General features: G+C 47.2%; 1 protein-coding gene across 1 annotated transcript; it reads left to right on the top strand.

The window, feature by feature from the left end:
- Positions 1-4913: 4913 nt before the first annotated feature.
- TMCO1 (transmembrane and coiled-coil domains 1) lies at positions 4914-25477 on the top strand. Its single transcript, XM_009901922.2, has 7 exons — positions 4914-5064; positions 7104-7181; positions 10475-10534; positions 14690-14736; positions 15339-15406; positions 19269-19413; positions 25109-25477. Exons 1-7 carry the CDS (start codon positions 4995-4997, stop codon positions 25205-25207), a joined length of 567 nt encoding a protein of 188 aa, XP_009900224.1. The 5' UTR covers positions 4914-4994; the 3' UTR covers positions 25208-25477.
- The last annotated feature ends 837 nt before the right edge of the window (positions 25478-26314 follow it).

The following is a 26314-nucleotide window of genomic DNA, read 5'->3' as shown; positions in this document are numbered from 1 at the left end:
GAAAGGACCTTTAAAGGTCATCTAGTCCAACACCCTTGCAGTGATCAGGGACATCTTCAACTAGATCGGGTTGCTCAGATCCCTGTCCAACCTGACCTGGAATATTTCCAGGGATGGAGCATTTACCACCTCTCTGGACAACCTGGGCCAGAGTCTCAGCACCCTCTTTCCATCTAGTCTGAATCTCTTAGTTTAAACCCATCACCCCTTGTTCTGTCACAATAGGCTCTGCTAAAAAGTCTGTCCTCAGCTTTTTTATAAGGTTCCTTTTAAGTACTGAAAGGCCACAATAAGGTCTCCCTGGGGCCTCCTTCAGGCTGAACAACCCCAACTCTCAGCCATTCTTTGTAGGAGAGGTGTGCCAGCCCTCAGATAATTTTTTGTGGCCTTCACTGGTGACACAAAGCCAGGAACAAAAATGATGCTTACGTCTTTGGCAAAGGGGACCCATAGCACTCTGGAGGCCAGGCTTCAGAGTCAAAATGCCTTTGACAAAATGGAAAAAGGCTGGGCAAAAATGTAGGGTGAAAGTCCATGGGGGTAGGTGCCAAGTACCATACTTAGGTTGGGGTAATTATCCGTGAAAATACAAGATGGGAACTGGCTGGTCGGCCAGCCCTGGTGCAGATAAAGATCTGGGAGTAGAGTGAATCAAAGAGTCAAGGCTCTGCTGCTGTGAAAAAACAAAACACCCCACTGGGACACCTAAAGGTAGGCAGGATGTGGTAGGTGGGTACCCTCTGCTGAGTACCAATCCCACTATGCACTGTGCTGCATGGAAAGTGAGGCCTGACAGAGACACTCCAGTGGGGTCTGAAGAACAGCCTGGGGTTTGGCTCTGCAAAAGGGCTGCAGGAATCCTGCAGAATTAGTCTGAGGAAAAGATGACAGACATGAGGACCATTTCCAAATACACAAAAGGCTGCCACAAACCAGCAGGACAAATGAAGTGTTCTTCCCCTCTGCCCTGCTCTTGTGAGATTCCATCTGGAGTACCGTGTCCAGTTCTCATGCCCACAGCACAAGAAGGACATCAAACTGTTGGAGCAGAACCAGAGGAGGGCCATGAAGATGATCAGAGGGCTGGAGCACCTCCCCTGTAAGGGACAGGCTGCTAGAGTTGGGGCTGTCAGCCTGGGGAAAAGAAGGCTCCAGAGAGACCTTATTGCTTCCTTCCAGTACATGAAGTGGCCTACAAGAAAGCTGGGAGGGAATTTTCACAAGAGTTTGTAGCAATGAGTGGAGAGGGAATGGATTGAGGCTTGAAGAGAGCAAATTTAGACTGGAGATTCAGAATAAATTCTTTACAGTAAGGGTGGTGAGACACTGGAACAGGTTGCCCAGGAAGGTTACGGATGCCCCCTCTCTGGAGGTGTTCAAGACCAGGCTAGATGAAGCCTTGAGGAACCCCATCTAGTGGAAGGTGTCCCTGCTTATGGTGTGTGTGTATGTGGCAGTTGGAACTGGATGATCTCTAGGGTTCCTTCCAACCCAAACCATTCTCTGATTCCATGAAACAGGAAGGGAATAGGTGTCTCTGAGCCACAGGGATTGTAACAAAAGGTTGCCAGATCAAACTGCAATTCAGGATGTGTGCTCAAGGGCATTTTTAGGGGTGAGAATCACAGACTGGTTTGAGTCAGACTGGACCTTCAATGGTCATCTAGTCCAACTCCCCTGCAAGAGCAGGGACATTGCCAACTAGACTAGGTTATGGTTAAGTTCTGGAACTGTCCACTGCCGAGGCTTTAAAAAAGTAAGCTAGGCAAGCTCCTGTATAGAAGCCTTTTAGAAGAGCTGATTGTGTGTTGGGGCAGCAGAAGACCTAAGGGATGCCCTGGAGTCCCTCCCCTGCTCTCTTCACAGGATCCTAAGTTTTAGTGAGGTTTTTAGCTTCCCACAGCAGTACAGTGAAACAGGTGTGGAACTGTTTGCCAAGCAGATCACACATCCTAGCCCTCATCACACAGGATGTGAGAGAGGATCTCCTGGGAAGGCGTGGCCCCTCTCTGCCTACCACTCCCAATTCCATCTGTGGCCTCAGGGCTGCAGCTTGCAGCATGGGAGCATGGCACCACACATGGCCAGTGCCAGGGGAGGAATTGCTATATAGAGATGAGAACTTCCTGCAGGGATGAATTCCAGTGGATTCCCACAGCTCCATGCCAGTTTCCAAGGGCTGACCCTGGGCATGGCTCCTGCACGCACTGACAGGTCCCAAGAGATAGTCACAGCTCTTCTTTCTTGCCCCCACACCAACACACCCATATTTGAATAGCAAACCCCCTTCAGCATGTTGTGACCTCCAGGTTACTTGGCTCTCCTCATGCCAGCACTCACTGCTGCCAGCCTCTCTGCTGCCCTGCTTGGGGACAGATAAAAACCTCTGCTGTGCTCAAGCTGTTTCAGGCTGTGCTGTCCATTTGACTCAAGAGGTGAGCATTGCTGCAGGATGCCCATGGTGGCATTTTGTCTGTTTCCCCTTCTAAGCCAGACGTTTGACATGTGGCAGGAGCAGACACGCTTGTAGAGGGAAGGGTAAGTAATTCCCTCTTGATGGGCCCTCAAGGAGTATGAGCTAAGGATATTCAAGGCTTATTTATACAGAACACAAGGAGAACTTGCAAAGATCAGATTAATAGCTCTCTCAAAACCAGGCCAGAGCTGTCAACGGAAAGTGAATAAAATTCAAGTCCCAGTTAAGTTTTAGATGTTTTCCTCAAAATTTATCTGAAAACATTACACATTCTTCTTCCTAGCTGCCAGTCACTAACATACTTTTTTTGTTTACTTCAAGCCTGGAGACTTCACTATGTGAAATGTTAGGACATGTCTCTCCTCTAATCTGGTTTTGAGGTTGCTTCCATAAATTCCCCCATAAATTACCTCTGCTGTATCTAGAATGTTTGACAACTGCACTGGCTCCTAACTCAGGCCAGTCCAGAGCTATGTACAATGCTTTCCTTTTTCTCCTAGTCCAGGCTTGTTAGATTGAATCAAACTGCACTGAACTCTTCATCTGTCCTTTACATGCTGATCAAAGCACAGAATACTGTTTTAGAAAGGAAATGCCACAGAGATAAATATGCCTTCTGTTGTCTGAAAAAAACCCAAACCTGCTGATAAAGATCCTGGTGTGACTCAACGTGACAGGATGAAATTACAAAGACCCTATGACACCTCTACCACCAGTTCAAGGTGTGGACACTCTAGAGGGTCATGTCACTGACCATCTCCTCCTGGCCTACCTTCTGCCACCCAAGTGTTCTGTATCTGAACGACCATGCTGAGTATCAATAACTAATAGGGAGGGTGTGAATAATTTTCCATAGTGGTATAAGATAAACCATTTCCAAACACTGCCTTGACTGATACTGATACACCTAACAGCCAGGAATGCTAGGGAGCTCTAAAGAAAGGGAGAGAGGGCAGAGGATGGCATACAACCAAGTGCATGAGGTGCACACAGCAGGGCACAAAATACTGTCATGGGTCCTGCCACATCATCAGCTGTATCTTCCTGCTGCTCACCCTAAACTGAAATATCCATTGGTCCTTCATTTCATCCCTGTCTCCTCCATGGCTCTCACTCCCACTGAACTCCTGTTGCTCACCGCCAGGCTCTGCTCCGAGTTCTCCCTCTGTGTTGCAGAAAGCTTGTTGTGCCTGAACGCATCACTGGGATCTCCCTTGGGGCACAGAGGGTGCTTAGCTGCAGCCTTCAGTGACGCCTGACTCACTGTGCACACATGTAGCTTTTGTGTTTCCGTGTATGAAAATGTCATCAGGCTCTGTTGATTTGTTTGCTGTCTAATCTCACACCCTCACGTATTACTTGTGCTGCCTTCTCTGAACTACGTCTTTCTGAACAGTGTTTAAGGGCATTGTCAGGGCTCTTTACTTCTCTTATTTTTCACCCAGCTCTGCACATGTAATCCCACAGTGCATCACTCTTTGCTGATGGCAAACTGCTATTATGCAAGGACTGAACAAACCTGCCCTTCCCTGCCTGCCCTGTTTCTTTTTCTGTATTTCTGCTTTCTAGGTCTCCTTACTCCATTATAACTTGTGGTTTGGTCTAGTTCTGTTGCTCCAGGTGTAATCACCGGAGCCTCAATAAAAATCAATTACTCTCCCTGCTAAATCCTTGCCATTATTTCTTTGCCCTCGTTAGTGTCCTTAGTGTTGTCCCACCCACGAATGTTTTATACACATGGAGCAACTTGAAGATTTACCTCCCTCTTCCAGAGACTTCCAACCCTCTGAATCACTGAATGCAGTGCTCTGCTTCTGGCTGTATGGGCCAACAACGAGTCCTGATGAAGGGCAGGTAACAGTTCTGGTAAATATTTGATCCCCGAAAATGCCTCCCACCGCTCTGCGCTAACAAGATATGCAAGCCATCGGCAAACTGATCCTGGGCACGGTTTTAGAAACCTGAAAGGCTGCTCCGAGCCAATCCTTTCTTGACTGCGAGGATTATGTTCAACAAAAGCAAACTCCCTGTGGATCCTCCCCTGGAAAGGGCCTCGGAGTGGCTCAGAGGGAGCCGTGCGGAGAACCGCGGCCTGGCAAGGTAGCAGGGCGGGCCCTGCACACCACCAGACCCAGGTGTGTGGGATCTGGGGAGTGCTGGGGCAGGAGGACGGCTCCCCCAGCCGCAGCAAGAAAGACATCCCTTGTCGGCCTCGCTCGCCAAGTATCTTGTCAGGTCTCGACCCTCCGGCCCAGCGGGAGGGGCGGCGCCTCGCCGCCAGCATTGGCAGCCGCCTCGCCCAATCAGAGCAGCGTCTGCTCGCCGTTGCCCCGCCCCTCGCATTTCCCGCGGGTTCTCGGCCAGCGCCGCGGGGATTGGCAGCCGTCAGCTCCCGGAAGTGTCTGCCCCGGCTTCCGGCTGTTGCTAGGCGACGTGGCCTTCGGTAGCTTCCGGGTGGTGGGAGTCTGCTTCCGGGAGCGCGGCGGCGTTACCGGGCTAGGGGGGTGTTGGCACCACCATGAGCACCATGTTCGCTGACACCCTCCTCATCGTCTTCATCTCCGTGTGCACCGCGCTGCTCGCCGAGGGTGAGTGTCGGGCTGCGGCGGCGCCGCCCCGTGAGGCCTGTTCCTGTTGGGTTGTGGCCGAGCGGGGAGACCTTGGAGCCGGCCCTGGCCCGGTTGCTCAGTCTGTGGGAAGGCCTGGAGCGGCTCGGATGCGGTTGGAAGGAGGCTGGCAGGAGGCTGCTTCTCGCCTGTGCCGCGTCGGCCCTGAGCGCTAGGGGGGACCGGGTTAAGGGGTTTGGGGTTGCTCAGAATGGTGGGCAGAAAGGAAGGGAGAGTGGATGTTGGAAGAAGAGGGCGGGAAACGAAGTTCAGTTATTCGGGGCCAGCTGCGGCAGGTATGGGCGCTTCGGAGGACTCTTGAACAGAACTACTCAGTGATGCAAAGCTGGGTTTGTTTAGTCTAGAAGGAGGAAGGCAGTGGGAAGATGGGAAAGCAGTTTTAAATGTGCCTGAGAGAGGACACAGGTGATTTTCTGTAGCAGTGGAAAGGATGTGAAGAAAGCACCTGAACTTCCAACGATGATGACCGGTGCTGCTCAAAAAAAAGGTTTTGAAATGGGGAGTTGAACTAGGTGCAGTGTTTTAAGGACAGGTTGTATAGACACCATTTGGGGTAATTACAGTCAAAGCCTGTCTCCTTTCTGTGGCACTGAGCTTTATCTTCAAATCTACAAGACACTGTTGTTAGGCATTCAAAGGCAGGGAAAATCCCAGGCATGATAGGATACTTCTTTTTGGGAGCCCTAAAGCATTGCATTTGGGGTTAGATGGCGTACATGCCCATTTCCTTTCACAGCACAAAGCTGTGTTGACCTCAGAAACATCTGCAGCGTTCCCATCTCTGCATATGTTTACCTTTTAGGCTCAGCAGTACAGCCTTGCTGTCAAATCAAAGCCAAATAAAGGGGGGGGAAAAAGCTTTGGGTGGGAGCTCAGATTAAACTGGTCACAAGCTACTGGTTCTGTGATTGGGGCACAACTTGTTTTGGTCATGTTTGAATGCAGAGAGTTAGATGGGCGATTCTCTTGATTCTCTTCTAGCCTAGTATCTCTATTTGCCTTTTCAAAATGTGCTACTAGTAAGGGACAGGCCCTGGCAGGAGCAAGAATTACTCCTCAAGCCTTAATTAGGTGCTGTAAAAATGCAAAACACACACAAGTTTTTGTTGTCTTCATCAACTTCTGGTTTTAAGGTGGCCAGCAGGAGCAGGGAGGTCATTGTCCCCCTGTACTCTGCATTGGTTAGGCCACACCTTGAGTCCTGTGTCCAGTTCTGGGCCCCTCAGTTTAAGAAGGACATCGAGACACTTGAACGTGTCCAGAGAAGGGCAACAAGGCTGGGGAGAGGCCTTGAGCACAGCCCTGTGAGGAGAGGCTGAGGGAGCTGGGGTTGTTTAGCCTGGAGAAGAGAAGGCTCAGGGGTGACCTCATTGCCCTCTACAACTACCTGAAAGGTGGTTGTAGCCAGGAAGGGGTTGGTCTCTTCTCCCAGGCAACCAGCACCAGAACAAGGGGACACAGTCTCAAGCTGCACCAGGGGAGGTTTAGACTCGAAGTGAGGAGAAAGTTCTTCACTGAGCGAGTCGTTCGTCATTGGGATGTGCTGCCCAGGGAGGTGGTGGAGTCACCGTCCCTGGAGGTGTTCAAGAGGGGATTGGACGTGGCACTTGGTGCCATGGTCTAGTCGTGAGGTCTGTGGTGACAGGTTGGACTCGATCCTTGGGGTCTCTTCCAACCTTAGTTATACTGTGATACGGTGAACAGCCAGTAAATATTAGCATAAAGGAAGTAAACAAGTCCCCCCAAACAGCAATATCCAGTAGACAGCTGATAACTGCTAGAGGCATTTGTGTTATAGACACCATTGCCACATGGAACTTAAGAAGAGGATTGGAAGGAAAGTGGCACTGCAGCTTTCTGGTGATTTTTGGCACTTTTTCTATATTATAATGTGTTTTTATAGACATGATGTGTAGTGTGCACATGTATTTGCTAACTTGTGTCCCTATTTTTGTAGGAGGTCTTTATTTACCTACTTACTTGCTAAGTATTTGTTTCAGGTATAACTTGGGTGCTGGTATACCGAACAGACAAATACAAGAGATTAAAGGCTGAAGTGGAAAAACAGAGCAAGAAATGTAAGTATTCTTCAGCCATTAGAGAATGTGTCTTGCTGCTCTTGTTGGATTGTGCTTTAGCAGGTATCAAATTGAATGGAGTCTGGAGAAATTCCTGCTGCCTTCTCTGCTGAAGGAGAGATCCTTCTCCAGATTGGATTTTTAAGGAGCCTGATGTTAAAACAAATCTGTACTGAGAGGGTTGACTTTTGTTCTTGATTTGTGTCTTCCTGGAGGGAAAGTTAGTGCAAAAACCTATGGTGTTGTGTGACTTGCCTCCCTTCTTAATGTGGGGCAGGGGGGAGTAAGAGGTCAGTGCTGACATCATCTTGTTTGTTTTTTTTTTTCTGAAGATGAGCAGCCAGTGTCTGTAGATTCTTTTAGATACCTAAAACAAGTTCAGAGATGTAGTTTCTGCTTTTCAAGGGCTGTGGAGAATTTGAGATCTGTAGCAAGAAAAAAAATAGCATTGAATAATGAATGAGAGGAAAGCATTTTATGTAAAGAGTGTTGATTAGTGGTGGAGGATGAGTAAGGGCAAAGTCATGATAGAAAGGTCTGAGTTATCAGGCAACAGAAAAACAAATTATGCTTGTGTAAAATGGAAACAAATATAAATCATTAGGAAATAATGCCCCAGGTTACTTCCATACAGAGGAGATATGAGAGGTCTGGGAGGGGATGAATGAGGGATGGGGGAGGAAGGAAGGAAACAGGCAGCAGAAGATGAACAGTTAGAAGATAGGCATCAAATGTTAAGAGGAATGGTGGGAGGGCTTGAGCATAGACCTGCCTGTATCAGAAGCCAAGAAGCAGAGGAGAAATTCATCTAACCTTTCAAACTCGTTGTGTGTACCCTACATAAGCTGCAGCAGTAAGAGACAGCACACAATGACTGGGGTCAAACATGAGATGGTTTTACTTCAAAAATATTTCACCATGATATCAGCACTCTTAGTGTGTGAGAGAACATTGTTATCACTGGGTGCTCTTTCCAGTCTATCTTAGTCCAGCCTTCCCCTGGGCAAAATAAACTGATGATCTGAAGTTAGTCATGCTTGTGTCAGAGCTTTTAAAAGATGGGCTTTTGTCATCACGGTAGTATCGGATGGGGATTGCATCTCTGCCTGCCTCACTTTAATCCCACTTGGCTGGCAAAAACGAGTAGAGTAGAATTAGCCCCAGAAGTAGTAGTTAGAGAAGTAGTTGAAACCCAGCTGAAAACTTAGTGTCCCTAGTATGCGTGTGCTGTGTGGTGCTCCAAAAGCAGTTACTCGGATTTAATCTCTGGGGCTTGATGATTGCTGTAAGAGTTCAATGCTGTTTGGTTTTGTAGCATTCCTGATATCTAGGCTATCCGTGAAGGGAAAGGTCTGAGGTTCGTATATCTCAGTTAGCTTTTAACCTCAGTGTTTGTTTCCCCGACTCCCAACAGCAACAGAAAAGTAAAACAATAAGGGGGTGCTACTAATTCAGCTTTGATTTTTGTTGTTTGTTTGTTTTCCCCCCCTGTGCTAAGCTTAGACAGCTGGGCGACCTGATGGCTAACTGACAACTTGCAAAGTGGACCACTTGAGCCACACCTCTCAACTGTTATCTAACACATCTGAAACAGGAAAAAACACATTCGAGACCTTTAAGCTCTCCCATGAGAGTCCTAGCAATCGTTAGGATCGTTAGCAGAGACGAACTGGCCAAGTGGTGTGCTTGAGCAGGCTTTGTTACTCTCAGTCCTCAGTCTGAGAGGCTCAAGTCCGAGGCTGCTGCAGAGATTACAGAAAGTGGTGTGGGATACATAAGAGCGGTGAATTTGCAGGGCTGAAAGCTAGCTCTGGAGCTGCTGCTGTGTTGTGTCCTGTGTTCCCAGGGACAGGTTTGGGAGACTGCCTGACAGTTATTTTTGGTTCTCACTGGTGGTGTCTGGAGTGAAGCTGAGGTCTGGAGGAGCCCTCTTGTTTGGGCTGGAAGCAATAGATAGCCTTTTAGATATTCATAGTGTTCTCCAGTTGGATTTAGAGTTGGGGGCCATGAAATTATATGTCCTATGCTTGGGGTGGACTGATCAGGATCCTCTAGCTGGATTTGTCTTAAGGTTATGGAGGAAGCATTCTGTGGGGACTAAGTGTGCTGGGTGTTCTGGCACCTCTCTCCAGCATTCCCTCTGAGCAGACTTCCCTGTTTTTTCCCCTTGTGCTTGCCTGCCCACCAGAGATAGGCCTGTTCTTTGAAAAAAACAAGTGTCCTACTGTGTTACCACAGGAGATGGTGTTTAGGTATCTTGTCTGAGTCGCTGTGGTTTTCTCAGCAGCTGTGACTGACTTACCACAGGCATTTCAGAAGGTAGCACTACAAATCCTGGTGTGACTGGGAAGTCTAGCTGCCTTCATTTCAGCTGGGCTATGAAATCGAGGCTAGGTCAGTGCTGAGGGTACTTCATGGGGGAGAAAATCCCTAATGCTCAGGTCTCTAAACTGATAAGGAGACAAGTCTATTGATTAGTACAGATGCATAGAGCTTAGAGTTAAGAAGGGCTCTTAGCTGTTGTTAGACCTTAGCCATGCTTTGTCATCCTCACTTCTTGCAGTACTCTTGTTCTAGTTCTTAAATTCATGTCTTACTTCCTGGAAAAGCTGCTCTTGCTATCAGCAGGAGAGCAGCCCAGTTACTGGGTTAGAAGATCACTCTGCTGGCTTTGTGTTAGCCCTTTTTGCTGCGGTGGTGGTCGGTTGCAGACGCTCGGTGAGTGTCTGATTTGGGAGTTTAGTAACTTGGAGCTTAGGCTTCTACTTAAAAACATTGGAAATGCTTCAGCACTAATTAAATGAAGAATGGAGAGGCTGTGGCCTACTGCTTGGGCAGCACTTCCCCTGAGAATGCCTGCCTGTGAGGAAGGGATGTAGGAGAACACAGGCTTCTCTTTATTCTGCTTCCCACTGCAGATCGTCAGGAGCAGAGCTTGCCACAAAGCACTTTTCATTACACTCATCAAAAGCGCTGTCTAGTACTAATGACAAATCAGCATTTGAGCCAAAATTGCCCCCAGACTTCTCAGTTAACAATGTAGTGGGCTCTTGACAGTGTGTTAAATTAACCCTTTAAATATTCTGATATCTCATCCTAGGGTTTGAATGCTTTTATTATTATTTCAAAGTGCCTTGTGGAGTCAGCCTGGATGGTTTATAACTCGATGCTGAATATGTTCTTTACCATTCTTACCTTCTTTTTGTGCCCCTGCTTTCTAAAGGAGTGAAATATTTTGTGTGGAAAAGGAGCAGTTGTGTGCCCATGCAAAAATGGAGTATCTTTCTTTTCAGTGGAAAAGAAGAAGGAAACAATAACTGAATCAGCAGGCCGACAGCAGAAAAAGAAAATAGGTAAGACTGGAATAGGAGCACAGTGCCCCATGCAGGGGGGAATGTTGGGCCACTTGTGGAAGTGAATAGCCCTTCCTTTCAAAACTGCTTATTTAAATTGGTGCTAGAGCTGATTCTTGGCCTTTTGACTGGGGTATGAACACTTGTGCCTTTACTCATCCAAGACATGAGACATCTAGTCTCTGGCTGGTTTTGGTCAGACACAGAGAAAGGCAGCATCACAGAGAGGAGCAGCACTTCTTTCTGCACTGGTTGCCTGTTTCTCTGATTTAAATCTTTATATCCATGACTCTTGTGAACTGTTGTCAAAGCTCTTTGCTGCAGTGCACTGTCAGTTTGCAGTAGCTGTATGACTGCATGGTTGTGACTTCTGGAGCTGCCTGAGGAGGTGGTGGGGTCATCACTGGAGGTGTTCAGGAGGAGACTTGATAGGGTGCTTGGTTGCATGGTTTAGTTGATTAGGTGGTGTTGGATGATAGGTTGGACACGATGATCTTGAAGGTCTCTTCCAACCTGGTCTGGTCTATTCTATTCTTGTTTCAGAGCTGAAGGTGTTTGCTCATTAACTGTGCTTGGGTTTATTTAAAGTTTGATAAATGAGTTTTGCTCAGTTTTAGGTAGTTTTTTTTTTCATTGTCATTCTGGGTAAAGGTAACTTTTTTTAAGTAGAGTTATGCTATAGCAACGTGGTAGGTGTTTAATGGACATGAGCTTTAGAATCATAGAATTGTTAGGGTTGGAAGGGACCTCAAGGATCATCTAGTTCCACCCCCCCTGCCGTGGGCAGGGACCCCTCACACTAGATTAGGTTGCTCAGAGCCACACCCAGCTTGGCCTTAAAAACCTCCAGGGATGAGGCTTCTACCACCTCCCCAGGCAACCTGTTCCAGTGTCTCACCACCCTCATGGGGAAGAACTTCTTCCTAACATCCAATCTGAATCTACCCATTTCTATTTTTGTTCCATTCCCCCTAGTGCTATCATTAGCTGACACCTTAAAAAGTCCCTCCCCAGCTTTCTTGTAGCTCCCTTCAGATACTGGAAGGCCACAATAAGGTCTCCTCAGAGGCTTTTCTTCTCCAGACTGTACAGCCCCAACTCCTTCAGTCTGTCCATTATAATAGGGGAGGTGCTCCAGCCCCCTGATCATCCTCGTGGCCCTTTAGAGTGTTCTGTTATCTGCAGGACTCTAAAGTCAAACGTGCAGCAAAGCTCTGGTAAATTATTACAGAATTTGTGGCAGGAACACTTCTGAGAGCTCCTGGGAGTTGGTTTCCTCATTCCTCTGTAACACCAGGTAGCTGGATTAGTCATTTGATCTGTACAAAGCTTGGGGATAAGTATAAACATCTCTTCAAACAGCTCTTCCTAGGTATAAAACCTGTTGTCGCTAGACTTCTGAGAGGACAGGAGCCAAAATTCTTCCTCCTCTGCATTTTCAGTTCCTAATCTTGAACAATCCCTGCATAGGATAAATGCTGCTTGGGGAGGGGGAGGAATAAGGCTGCATTTTAATGTTGCCTGTTGCTGTGGCACATGGTCCACCCTTAAGAGCGTGGCAGTGACTTGGTTTTTTTTGCAGGGCATCATCCAAGCTGTGTCCCTAGCAGGGAATATTTCACTTGTGTTTGGACTAAACTAATAAACAGTAGAATCTGAGGAATTCAGATGCTCCACCAGGGTTTTTTTGCACACTGAAATAATCTTGTTTTGCAAATGAAAAAACAAAGCACAAAGGGACTAAGAACAGAACGAAGGAAATGACCACTGATTTTGTTTGCTCTGGTGTTTGCTGGCCAAGAGTAAGACACCGAGAGTGGGATTTCTTTTTTTGTTGCTGTTGGGGTTTTTGGTTTGGTGGTGGTGGTTTTTTTTTTTTCCTTGCAAATGCTGCATATTTTCAGTATCTCATTTGTTTTCAGGCAAAGCTGAATTCTTAGTGGTGAAAAATCAGTCCCTAAATGTCAAGCTGGACACCCAGAAAAATGACTTACAGCTGTTAAGTGCTTTTGAAATCTCTGATTCCAGTAATTTGCTGGATGTTGAATCATTCTGCAAGATGTAGCATTGTCGTAACAGCCAATTTGTTTGAGATGGGTTTCCTTTAAGTCTTACTATTCTGTTAAAAAACCCAACCAAATTAGAATGAACTGAGGCTTTAAAGATAAGTCACAGCTGTGGTACAGACCTGCCTCAGTTTCCATCTGTTTTGTGCAAAGAATAAGGCAAGAGCTGTGTGCATGATGTTACTTGCTTGCGTTAGGGAGTGAATTATGCACATGCACAAGAGGGTAGGGTGAAAGTTGCATGGGAAAGCTTAATTTGCTGTTGACTGCTTATCAAACTTTTAAGTGTGAAGTGAATCAGCTTCAGTCAAAGAGATTCTAAATCACCTTCCACACTGTTGAAGCAGAACACCTCCAACATCACGGTGCACCCTGGTGGCATTTCAGCTTAAGGAGTGTGACTGTTGGCTGAAACTTTGCTACTGCTTTCTGCATCCATGTGCTCCTAGAAGAGACAGTGGCATTCCCTGGGGTCCACACGAGTGTTAGGCAGACAGCAAACCAAAACCACACAAAAAACCCTCAACCAACCAAACCCAGTGCTGGCAGATATTATTGCTGTGTCCTTGTGGTTTGTGTTCCCATGAGCAGATGATGATGATTTTGGATTCCAGGGTGGTGCTTGTCCTCTGTGCTTCTACCCAGCTGTATAGCAAAGTACCTAAATGCTGCTTATGTCTGACTTGAGCAGGAACACAGCACTTATGTAAGGTGAGAGGATAACCAGAGCCCCTTTGTTTTGAATTTGTAGAAATGGGTGAGAAACAGGTCAGGTGTATCAGGGCTGTATTCTTTATCCCTGTGTGACCTTTAGCCCATCTAAATAGATGGTTAGGTATGCAGCAGAGGGGAAAAAACAAGTATTTGTGCCAAATGAGATTCCTAAAGAGCTGGCCTGTGGCTAATGAAATTTCCCAGAACAAAACTCTTCACCTGGGTCAGGAAGCAGGTGTGTGGAAAGTTCCTGCTGGGGGGTGGTTTGTAGTTAGAAGCAACTGAAAATAGCAGAGAGGGCTCTTCAGAAACTGGTTTGGGATGTTGCTCTTGCTTTTCATAACACCATGAGTTCCTTTATTTAGCAGGGCCTTGAAAGATAACTGTTCAGCTTCTGTGCTGTGGGCCTCCTGTACTTAAACTTCAGTAGGGATCCACTGGGCAACTCACATGCTGGATAGCCCTTGATAGTCCTTCTGCATCACCCCTCTCTTCACTCACACTGTTGGTTTTATATTTCTTCATTGTTCACATCCTTACCTCAGCTAGGTGTTGATTCCAAGCAGTGGCTGCCCCTCTGGATTCTCAGTCTGAGAGCAGTACAGTGTCCAAGAGATAATGGGGACATGGGACAGGAAAGGTGGCAGGTGGTGGATAACACTTGAGACCAGAGTTGCCCTGTAGTGAAGGGCATGGAAAATGCACTCTCAGAAAACTGGAAGTTTGTGGTGACTTGAACAGATCAAATTTCCAAGGCAGTTTCTTTAAAGTATTATATCCACAGCATAGTAACACATTGCTGAGACTGATGTAGAAACCATCTTTCCTCTTGGGAGAATGTTTGAGGTGTGACAAGGGTCCCAAATTTATTACCAAGACCAGCAGGATGTTAACCTGGCTGAGTTACAGCTCCCAGCTCTGTGTTTTGGAGTCCCTTCTGCCACCTCCCAGGTGAAATCCTGCTAGAATGTATTTCTAATGATGAGCCTGGTGTGCAGCAAATTGGGACTGCTGTCTTTCAGAAGGGTGGGATAGAGGCACTGTCATTGTTTTCTGGCAGTGTGGCTGTGGCACTGTGTCAGTTGGTTGAGTCAGCAGATTTGGCATTCTGTACATTTCTTTCCAAAGTGCTGATTGTGTGGTTCTGGCCTCCTCCTCTTTTGTGTCTGCTTTGCTGCATGTTGCTGTGATGGAGAAGTCGTTGACTCTGTACACTTTTTCACTTTGTACTGTCTGGCAGAGAAAGCTGGAGCTGGTTTTGGAAGTGTTGTTTGTGTGGAGAGCCAAGGAGGTTAAGCCTTCCTGGAAATGAAAACACTCTGATTTCTAGGTTGGTAATAACTGATTATAACTGTTCTTGTTTTGGTATTTACAGAGAGACAAGAAGAGAAACTGAAGAATAACAACAGAGACTTGTCAATGGTGAGAAAATGAAAGGCAGTCCTGACTGCTGAAGATTTCACTCAGCTTTCCAGCAGAAAGACTGTTCAGTTGGCAGATGTAGCAGCTTTTCTACTGATAAGCCTTTCAGAATTCTCTGTGGCAGCCACAGACTTCAGAATGAGCCACAGAGTTCTCCATCAGTCACTGCCTTGTCTCATGCCCAGCCTTAGCTATTTTCATCTTTTGGTCTTCCATGATGTTTTCAAAGTAGAGTTAATTTGCCTGACTTCCCCTGCTAAATTATGTCTTCCTAGTGATCCCCTGCTGATGGGTTGCATAGGTTTAAAGTGAAAAACAACCTGTGGGAGGTAACAGGACAATTCTTGAGCACTTTTTCTTTCCCTTGAAGCAGCTCTTCGCATCAGTGGTCCACTCTGGCAGTCTTTGTACCCAGCTGTTGATTAACTTCCTCTTTGGGGGACTTCTCCAGTCACTTTTCCAACTCCTTGGGCCTTTTGGGTATCTTTCTTTCCTTCTCCAGTGCTGCTGTACAAAGCCTGCTCTTAAAGGTGTGATCTCATAATGCCTCAGTGCAGGCAGTGCAGTGTTGTTTTGATTGTCTCTGATCTTTCTACTTGCAGGTTCGGATGAAATCCATGCTTGCCATTGGTTTCTGCTTCACTGCCTTGATGGGAATGTTTAACTCCATGTAAGTATCAACTTCCTGCATCTTGCATGAATTTGCATTGTGAATATATCCTCCTGAAGTGTTACAGTGACAGAGTCCTTCCAAGAACCATCACTAACCTGTATAAAACAGATCAGTATTTCATATGAAGATACTGTTGTTTGGTGACCACACACTTGTTCTGCTCAAGAGGGAATGCTGCACGCTGAGTGCAGTCCAATTAAACCATTTTCATTTAATCTCTAATACTCTTTCTTCTTGTGAACATCTTTATTAGGGCAAGTTTGGTAGATGTCAGGCAAGCAGCAACATTCTTCAGCTTTTTTTGGCTTGGCTATAATAGCGTGACCAAAGAATGCTCCTGCAAGCAAAACTGGGTCAGCTCTTTTGCCCTTAGAAATGAGCTATGGCTGCAGAGTTTGTTGTTGTTCTACTTAAGGTAGATACTCACAGGGCCAGGCATGGACTCTATAATCTTCCTTTGCTTAAAAAAACACACATATGGGATAGGTTCAGTTTTAAACAGACAAAACAAAGCCAGCTGGTTTGCTTGGTTACAGATAGCAAAATTGAAAGGCCCTGCTTGACTTTTAACACTTGACTCAGTCTTTTAAATGTGAGCTTCCTGGAGTATGGCTTGGTGTAATCTTTGGGAGGCTGCTTTGTATTTGTCCTGAAAACAGGAATTTATGTTCTTGAGCACCAAAACCTCTGGCCTGTGTGCTGGCAGTCCCTAGGATACTCAGTTGTTATTTTACTGCAGAGTTGTGGGTGGATAAATTGCGAATAACAGAAGTGCCACTGTGTGGACTATTCATTCAGCTTAGTCAGACTTCAGCATCTAGCATTCTCTGGAATGCTGTGACACTGAGCAGAGGAGCACAGTGCTAAAGAACTTTCAGATTTGGGTGCAATCTTGAGTCACTAATGTCTCATGTCACTGCAGCCCTGAGCAGGGATGAAGTGCAATCATGAGTCATGTGCCCAGCCACACGGTGTCTGTGGATGATTTATAGTATCACAGTATAACTAAGGTTGGAAGAGACCCCAAGGATCATCGAGTCCAACCTGTCTCCACAGACCTCATGACTAGACCATGGCACTAGTGCTGCACCTGAGGCCTTCAAGTGCTTGCCTAGGTGTTTGGGTGCGCTACAAACACCACCACCTCTGCCCCTCAAACAAACTAGACAAACAAAAGCCAAAACCACAACAAAGAACCCTGCCCCTTATAAAAACTCAGCCCCCAGAAAAATCCCACCTTTCTCTGCCCACTTTCTCTGGCATGAGAAAAGGCAGTTCAGAGTAGGCTGTGACTCATAGGTCGTACAGGACTGTAAGTTCGTTAAGAGCTTTTAGGAAGGAATTGATTTTGGTATAATCCTATGTGGCTCTTCCTTCCATAGATATTAACCTAAAAACACCCAGTTTATTGGTTTCTTCTTCTCTATGGCCACCAAATTTACTTGTCTTGTTCCTGTGTTGGGGGTTCCTGCCCACAGAGGCCACACTACTAGACAGGGTTGACAGGAAGCTTTTGGGCATATCTTTCCTTTAACTGCCCCTTTCCCTAGAGGGAATCTGAACAGCAGGAGTATCCAGAGAGCTCTATGAGAATTCTAAAGGAAATTGCTTTCTTGCTGATAGCTGCAGCTACTGAATTAAAATCTATAGATTTGCTTGTCTGCCCTTTGGGGCTAGATAGTTAATTTTTTGCTCCTGGTCTCAGTAGAAGGTAACAGGTGCATTTGTATATGGACAGCGGCTTTGGTGGGTTGAACCTGCACTGTCTGCACTGAACCTGCTGCTGGACTTGATGTAGTTCTCACTCACATACTGTCATTCTTTTGCCATGGCATAAAGAGCAGCTGCTTGTTTCAGGTGGAGGTTGGTCTCTTCTCCCAGGCAACCAGCACCAGAACAAGAGGACACAGTCTCAGGCTGCACCAGGGGAGGTTTAGGCTGGAGGTTAGGAAGAAATTCTACACAGAGAGAGTGATTGCTCATTGGAATGGGCTGCCCGGGGAGGTGGTGGAGTCACCACCACTGGAGGTGTTTAGGAGGAGACTTGATAGGGTGTTTGGGTGCATGGTTTAGTTGATTAGGTGGTGTTGGATGATAGGTTGGATGCGATGATCTTGAAGGTCTCTTCCATTCCATTCGATTCCATTCCAGTCTATTCTATTCTTCAGCTGTGAATTCAGGAGGCTCTTAGGCTCTCTCCAGGAAGCTGCTACTGGCAGGGCTTCCATGTGGGTGTGGAAGGAAAAGGGTGGCTCACACCTGCAGTGGCTGTAGCCTCATTTGCTTGCCTTTCCTGTTCTTGAATGAGTTCATTGCTCTGGAGGTCAAAAGGAGCAGGAATTGCATGGAAGTGGCACGATGTGCTGACCTTTGGACAAGTAACTATGCATACACAGCTGCTTTGTGGCTGGGCACCTCTGCCAAGTGCCAGCTTAGCCAAAATGGAAATTCCTGTGATGACCGGCGTGCTCTCGTGGTGTCAGCGGTAATGGGGCAGCAGGGTGGATCATGCTGGAAGGACATGTGTCAAGAAGGCTGGTTCTTAACCATCCTTGCAAAATGCTGTGCTGAAGATGAGCAGCTGAATGACTGTTGTGTCTCAGAAGGTAAACTTGGGGCAGTGAGATGCGTAGCGGCGGTGGCCTCCAAGCAGATGGGATTTCTCCTGGGGGAGAAGTCAAGCTTCTGTGTGTCTCAGTTTGTCTCTTGTCATGAACTTGTTAACGCAGTGAGTTCTCAGCCTTGCTCAGAGCCATGCATTTGAGTGTCTCCTCATGATAGCTACAAAAACCTGCTGGAGTTAAAAGCAGCTACCTCGGGGTCCTACTGCTGAAGTACTTGTCATTGTCACAGCAGGAATAACGCAGCATTTTAAGCCGCTGGGGGATGTTACAGGGAGATAAACATCCGTTCCTAGCTCTGTTGCCAAACTGCCTGTGAGATGTAAACAAAGTTGGCGTGTGTTTGAGCTGTGGCTGTGTGAATGCATCTCCACAGGAAAGGACGCTCGTTGAGGAGCTCTTGAAACAAGAAACACCTGTTAGAAAATCAGCACACGCAGAGAAAATAACATCCAGATATGCACATGCTGATGAGGCGTCGTACACGCTCACTTCAAAAGATCAGGTCAACTGTCTGGCTTGGGAGAAATCTTTGCAAACTGTCCAGAATTCACACTCTGCTTGATGCCCTGGAATGTGAACCTGGAGGAGTTCCAGAAGCAGAATAGCTCATTTGGAATATGCGGTCTCATCCTGCCCCTGCGCTGCCTTTGTCTTCAGCGCTAAGGCAGAGAAGGCTGTTGGTATCAAAAGCCATTCTGTGGATGGCTCTCTTGTGCATCCTCCTTGTGCTGAAAAGTATTGCTGCTCCAGAAAAGATTCATGTTCTGCTTAAAAAAAAAAAAAGCTCTTTTGTTTAAAGTGGAGCCCATCTCCTTGCAGTAAGTGCAGTCCAGCAGGGCAGCAGTCATCCATCTTTTGTTCGTGTGCTGGCTGTGTTCTGGGAAGTGATCTGCAAAATTTGACTTTTCAGTAAACTGCAAAACACCAAGATTTTGATGAACTGACAGCTTGTCTGGGTGCTCAGTTCAATCACCATGAAACACTATGTCTCTGACTGTGCTAAACCTGATACTGAAGGCAGCCAGCATACCCTGTGGGTGACTGGATGGAGGGTTTTTAAGAGAGGAGGGAGGCTTAATATATATTCAGGTGGGCTGGAGAAGGCAGCATAGGATTTTAGGCTTCTGTGTGATCTTGTCTGCTCCAGTGGCCTGTTGAAGATGCTCACTTGTTCTTTCTGTAGCCAAACACTCTTACTGTCCCAAATTGTGATCTCTCTTTCTGCTCTCTTCCAGATTTGATGGCCGAGTGGTGGCAAAGCTTCCGTTTATCCCCCTCTCATACATCCAAGGTATCTCCCACCGCAACCTTCTGGGTGAGGATTACACTGACTGCTCCTTCATCTTCCTCTACATTCTCTGCACCATGTCTATCAGACAGGTGAGTACCTTGCTGTGTCTTGCATGCCTCCAGCAGGGAGAGCATGTCTCCAAGAAGAGTCAGTTACAACTATCCAGTTTCTTGCATATAATCTTTGTTTGTTTGTGGTTTCTGTGTTTGCCTTCACTCCTGTGCTTCAGATTCAAAGCAGCTCTAGATGGGGATCATAGAAGCAGCCACTGTCCTGAACCAGTGTGGAAGACTTTGACCAGAGACTTGCACCAGGGTGCTTGGACAGAATTAGCAGAAGAGGGCTCCTTCCTTAGGTGTGCGTGTTTGATAGCCTTGTGGATTGCCGTACCAAGAGACTGCCTCTATCAGAAGCCAGTTTCTAAGTCCTGCCTCTTAGTAATTGTGAGTTTTGCAGTAATAGGAGAAGGAAGTGTAGCATCTTCAGGGAAAGCTTCCTCAGTGGCTTGAAGTTCTGTAAGGGTTCAACCAATCCATAAATTTGCTAAGAAAGTGAGGAAAGGGTTAAACCTGTTCTTTTGACTTTGCCCTTCCTGGTTTTACTGCCTGCCTGATTTTTGTCAGTCTGAAGAACTTCGCCTTTAGTGTTGAGTCTCTTCCAGTGTGAGGGATTGACATAAAATGGGGATCTGATATGATGCCAAGAGTAGCTCCCCAGCAAAACTGGTTGGTCACATCTTTTGGATGACAGAAGAACCAGTGAGGATAGGGAAACAAGTGCCTGTTCAGAGAGAATCACTAGCAGCTTAAGTGGCAGAATGGCTAGTGAAGACAAGAGGACCTTCTCAGTGCAACCAGAAGTCTACTTTGCCAAATTTCCCCAGAGAGTGCTGGGGATAAGTTAATAGACTCTGGGGGCTGGCTGAATGCTGGTGCAACTAGCTGCAAGTTGTCTGCTCATCTGTGTTTACATTCCCTTTTTCTTTGATTCACTTCCTGGATTCTTGCTGCTCTTCTCCTTGACTGGCTTTTTGCTTTTCCTCAGGGGTGCTGAGGGACTTAGAAAAGCTTAAAGTGGATCAGCAAAGGGAAGTGGTGTGTTGTGCCAGCTGCTGTCAGAAGTTTGGATGAGCTGATGGCAGCAGCTTAATGTTAGAGCGTTCCTTTAGTCACAGAGTCCACACCTAGTGAATGAAATTCGCTGTAGCCTTCTGTATTGGGTCCTTGCATTGAAATGGATCTGTGTCTGATCTGTGTGAGAGCAGATCATGGACTGTAGAATGTCATGTTGAAAGGGTCACCTGGAGGTCATCTGGCCCAGTGTTCACTCCAGGCAGGGCCAGGTTCAGAGTACCAAAGGTCAGGGGCTTCCTTATTCTCTTTGCTGCAAGACAAATCTTGTTTCACTTCTCAGTAACTGAAGCAGGGTTTGCCACGTTGAAGGAGTCACAAAATGGTTGAGGTTGGAAGGGACCTTAAAAATCATCTGGTTCCAATTCCCTTGCTGTGGGCAGGGACCTCCCACTGGACCAGGTTACTTAAAGCCTCAATCCAGCCTGATCTTAAAACACTTGCAGGTGAGACTCTTCCAGCTCTTAGGATCGTCTTCCTGAATTCCTGGGGTACTGTGGTCTGATGCTGTTCCTTCAGGCAACTTTACCTGGCTCTGCTCTGTGTTACTCACCTGTTAGATGGAAAGTCCCTTCTTTCTAGTAACTAAAAAGCACTGTCAGCAGGAATTTTTTGCACCCATTGGCTTGCAGGGGGAACTCCCTTGCTGAAAAATCCCCCCCCTCCCCCGATTCATTAATTTTTGTCCCAAAATAGAATTCCTGTGGGTAGTTCTACTTGTGGGCATTTCCTGATGTTTCCTCTTGTGAAATAAGTAGACAGGATGAACTGAGTGGTGGTCCAGGCTGGTTCTGGGCAGAAATGCTGAACTGCTTGTAGTGAGTTGGGCTTTCAGGAGAAATTCTGGGGAACAATAGGTTGCCCTTGTGCTTGAGAGATCATGCTCATGGCCCTGCAGAGGCAGAAATGACCTTATTGCTTTGGGGAAGGGTGGATTTGCTCTGAAGTGTCAGGTTGCAGTCTTCCTAGTGCTGCCTTATCTGTAAGATTAAGTGTACCTGCTGATCTCCAGCTGTTAGGCAGCTCAGTTTCTTCCTCCTTGCTACATGAAGGGAAGGGTAGAGACCATCCACATTAGTGTTTGGAAAACTGGGAGCTGAAATTGTGATAGCTGGCATACTGCCTCTTGCCTTTGTTACTGTTTGAAGGAGCTTGGGTGATAATAGCATGGGAGAGAGGACTCTGAAGGGCTGTGAGAGGCCTGATGGGAGAGGGGAAGAAAGTAATTAAGGGCTTAAAAATGGTGCCAAAGATTTGCTTTTGGTGCTTTCAGTGAGGAGGTGAAAGCTTCCTGACCCTTTGTGTTTTATGTGTGCACAAGGGGAAATGTCACCAAGTCAGCTTCAAAACAGCTGTGAGCCCAAAGCAGGAGAGCTGATGTGGGAGCTGGTGTCTGGCTTGCTGCTGCTGACACAAGAGGAGAAAGAGTGGAGATGTATCAAAAGTCAGGGAATAGGCTGCAAACAGGCTAAGATGACTATATATGCATCAGCCTTCCCTTAAATCCCAGAGCTGCCTGCAAAGGGATCAAAGGCAGGGAAGAGAGATGTCCCTGTAGAGGAACTCCTGTGTGTGAAAAGAATGACCTGGAGGGAAATGCAGGGGAGTATGCAAGGGTGGGGGAGACTAACTGGATGGTGATTAAACTGACATTAGTGGGATGGGTAGCAGCAGCATCAGGCAGTCTCTTCATGTGGTCCTCAGGCATGTGGGGGTGAAAAACTCTTCAAACAGTGACTGGGAAGCTTGCTGCCTGTGACCTGGCCAGCATCTCCCAAAATAGTCAGCTCACCGTGAGTAACTTCCTTTGCGCTGTTCCCAGCTCTCCCTGGCACGTAAATCCTGTCTCCTAGTTCCTCCTGCCTTCCTGTTTGGAGGGAGGAGGGTTGCTGGGAGAGGCCTTCCAAGGGTCCTTGAGATGCTGGGTTTCAGCTGGGAAAGTCTGCTGCTGGGCTGGGTGGGAGGCATAATGTCAGGGTTACATCCTTTGTCCCTGCTCCTGCCTCTGAGCTCCCAGCCTTCACCTGTGCTGTGTGTGAAGAGGAATCCGCTGCTGATCTTCACTTCCCTTTCACACGTCTGAGCTGTAGATTAGGCTGCTCCTCTCTGGAATATCTTCCCAGTGGGAAGGGGAGCCAACAATTATCCCTGCTTCCAGGAGTGCACTTTCCCACGCAGCCTGGGCTTGGAGCCACTCATTGCCTTGTATGTATGTTGCCCTTTTTGGGTTTGAAGACAAAAGCAGAAGCAGCTCCTGTCCTTCCTGCAGACATTTAAGGAAAATTCAGGACACCTCAGATGAGAAATATGGATCCTTAGTTGCTTCCCTTCCTGCTCCTGAAGGTGGTTATCCTGTTTGTGTTGGAGGTGGGCTCTACAGGCTTCCTTGTGCAGTGCAGCCCACAGTGGACAGGAGAGATTTCTCCTGGACCTTGCCCATGCCTGGTGTTCCCAGCTATGTAGACTTCAGGACTGCTGTCCAGCATAACATACTTTACAGCTAGTGCAGGAGGCTGCCTGCCTTCCATAGCAGGGAGGGAGCTGCTGTGGGAAGCTGGACTCCATGATCTTCAGTTCTTCTCCACCCTAAATGATTCTATGATGATAATGCTAAAAGTGACTGAAGTCGAATCCACAAACAGCCGAGCTGCCTTTTGTCTTCCTCTTGGGACTGCTCAGGCAGGTGGAGACTTCAGCACCACAGTTCTCTGCTTTATTGATACTTAAAGGACCAGGCAGGAGGCAGTGCATTCTTCCTTGCATCCATGGATGCTATGCTAGGATCTCAAGCAGGAGTGAACCAGCACAACGCTGGCAGGATCCTGGTCCTGCTTGCTGCTGACTCTGCAGCACCCTCTGGTGTTGCTGACTTTGTTCCTTAGCTGCTTCTCTTGTTTCTCTATTTCAACTAAGGACACTCTGAGAAGAGGAACCACTCAAAGGAGTATCCCACACTGAAATGCTCTTATTTAGTTGCTGAGTATCAACCAGTGGCTAATTTAGGTGGACCATGGACTAAATCTGATGTGGCTCCTTTTGAAGTGTTCCCCTGCTCTACTTTCATGTTTGTGTGTGGATTGAAACTTCTCTTTCCATAGTCTCCACCTGGTATGATTCCCATTTCTTTCAAATTTAGCTATTGTGGAATTATGAAGCTCTGCCTGCCTTTTTGGTTTGTGGTCTTCAGTTTGTTTTCCTTCCATGATCTAAAAGTTAAGATCATTATGACCTTGTTGTCTGAGCTATCCTGACAGTTATTCTGGAGAGGACACTCGGGTTTAAGAGAATTCTCCTCCCTCTTTTTGTTGTCTCAATAGCCAGGACACAGCTGGTGACATGAGGAGGACACAGGGTGGGGTGTGGGGTTTTTTTGATGTTTTGTTTTTTTCTTTCCTCTGCATCAGTTGTCTCTGTTTTGCTAGCACAGCAGGAGCAGCATCTTGAGCTGTAGTTGCTTACAGTGAAGGATGAAGCTGGAAGAGCTGCTGTCTCTTTGTAGTTGCACTGTTGCAAAACTTAAAAGGAATTTCACACAAAAATCATGAAAAGCATCAGATTTAAAAATTCCACTGTCAGCCCTTACTGCTCTCTACAACTACCTGAAGGGAGGTTGTATCCAGGAGGGGGTTGGTCTCTTCTCCCAGGCAACCAGCACCAGAACAAGAGGACACAGTCTCAAGCTGTGCCAGGGGAAGTTTAGGGTCAAGGTGAGGAGAAAGTTCTTCACTCTGAGAGTTGTCAGCCATTGGAATGTGCTGCCCAGGGAGGTGGTGGAGTCACCATCCCTGGAGGTGTTCAAGAGGGGCTGGGACGTGGCACTTTGTGCCATGGTTTAGTCAGGAGGTCTGTGGTGACAGGTTGGACTCGATGGTCTTTGAGGTCTCTTCCAGCCTTGGTGATTCTTGGCTAGTGCCTGGCTCTGCTGCTTACTTCTTTCCTTGTTTGTTGTTTTCCACTGAAGCACCCTGCTCAGATGCAGATGAGGTCATCCCAATAGTCAGTTTGGGGCTTTTGCTGCTTGTGTCCTGTTAGAGTGCATTTCTCCACCAAAGCATTGTTCTGTCTGCATCACCAGCTTTCATGTTCATTCTGTGCCTAAGCTCCTGGCTTGAGCTTGGCACACGCTCTGCTTGCCATCTTGCTGACCCAAATTCCAGCTGCATTAGGAGAGAGCCTTCCTTGCCAGCTTGCAGACCCTCAGGCTCTGATGGCCACCACCAACAGTGGTTTCTGGAACATGTGAACCCCCAGGGCTGCTTTGGTTCTGCCCATGAGCATATGTTAAGAACCTACTCCTGACTGTGCTCTGCAGTGAAAATGCAAAGGGAGCTGTTGTGTGGAGAGACGTTGAGGTACCTGCCAGCTGACTGTGGTGTATAGCCAGAGGTGAAGAACCTTCAACCAAAATGTGGATTTAATGATCATAAGGCACTTGTTGAGGATATGAGTGGCCCAGCTTGAACTGTAGCCATTATGGAGGGTGGCCTGGCTCTGTGCTAAAGGTATGAATAGGGACAGAGGTCTGGTATATAGCAGGTAAGGCTATGTGGGTGAGAATCTGTTGCAATGAGAGAGGAGGTTGTATTTGTACTTCTTCTTTGTCTCCTTTGCCACAGTCTGACACTACCCTACCTTGCTGTTCTTGTTTTTGCAGAACATCCAGAAGATGCTTGGTCTTGCTCCTTCCCGGGCTGCCACCAAGCAAGCAGGGGGCTTCCTTGGGCCACCACCTCAGGCAGGGAAGTTCTCCTAAAGCACAATTGCAGCCTTCATTGAAAGATCTGACCAGTGCACAAGACTGCCTTTGGGAGGTTACAAGACAAGATTCTGCACCAGGCTCTGCACGTCCCAAACCAGCCGATGCAGTGCTGGCCGCGGTCCTGGAGACATCTTCCGTTTGAAGCATTCTAGCAGCAGTCGTTTGCTCATCAAACCAAGAAAGGTCTCAGAAGATAACTTGACTTTCTTGTTTCTGAGAAATAAATGGCATGGGCATGTTCATTTGGATGTCTCTTAATTGTGCTGTAGGACAAGTAGAAATACATTGGTGTAGTGCAGTTGACTTAGTGTGCAGCATAGAGGTGAACTCGGGAGAGCAAGTGTGAGATCTGCTAAGCAGACAGTTGGGAAAATGGAGACCAATCATGCTGTGCAGCAGGCAGCCAGGCAAGTAGGTGTGCTTAGTTCTCCCTTTGCAGAACTTCCAGCATGGAGGGTGAGGTGTTTTTTGTTGCCTCACGTGACTGCAAGAATCTGCCCCCGTGCCAGGCTGTCCTAGGAGGTGGCAAATGTTTCTGTGTGTACTTACTGTCTGCCTGTGGCTTCCTGGCAGAGCACTGAGCCACAGAGATTTTTTTTTATGGCATTATACAGCTTCTGTAAAAGTTGCTTGCTTAAGCAGAATCTGCACACTTACAGGAACAAGCCTGGCTTTCAAATGTGAGTGAACTGTTAAATTATCTCAGTACCCTCCACTGCTGCTGAACCCTCTGTTGCCTGAGTGGTTGTGACAGCAGCATTTCTGTTCATGCTCCTCACTTTACTGCTGAGCAGGCTGATCATCTGTATGCCTCTTAAAGAGCTTCCTCCTTGGGCCAGGAAGCTCCTTACACTGTCTTCTGCTTCACCAACTGTCTGCATCAGCCTTGCTGGCTGGAACCTACTTGTTTAGGAGGGGTGAATAACTCCTGCTGCCACTCACGGAGGCTGGCAGACTTCCTGAAGCAGGCAGCACCCTGAGGGGATGTTGATTCCTTCCTTCTGTGACCAGAGGTTTATCATGTGGTAGTTTTGACTAGGTGCATGGCAAAGGGATAAATGTGAAACACCTGATGGCAGCATGGAGCAGGTGCGATGCCCT

The sequence above is a fragment of the Dryobates pubescens genome, chromosome 11, assembly GCF_014839835.1.
Source record: "Dryobates pubescens isolate bDryPub1 chromosome 11, bDryPub1.pri, whole genome shotgun sequence".
Classification (NCBI taxonomy): Eukaryota; Metazoa; Chordata; class Aves; order Piciformes; family Picidae; genus Dryobates; species Dryobates pubescens.
The sequence above is the reverse complement of the archived record's forward strand: the minus strand, read 5'-3'. Positions and strand labels throughout refer to the sequence as shown.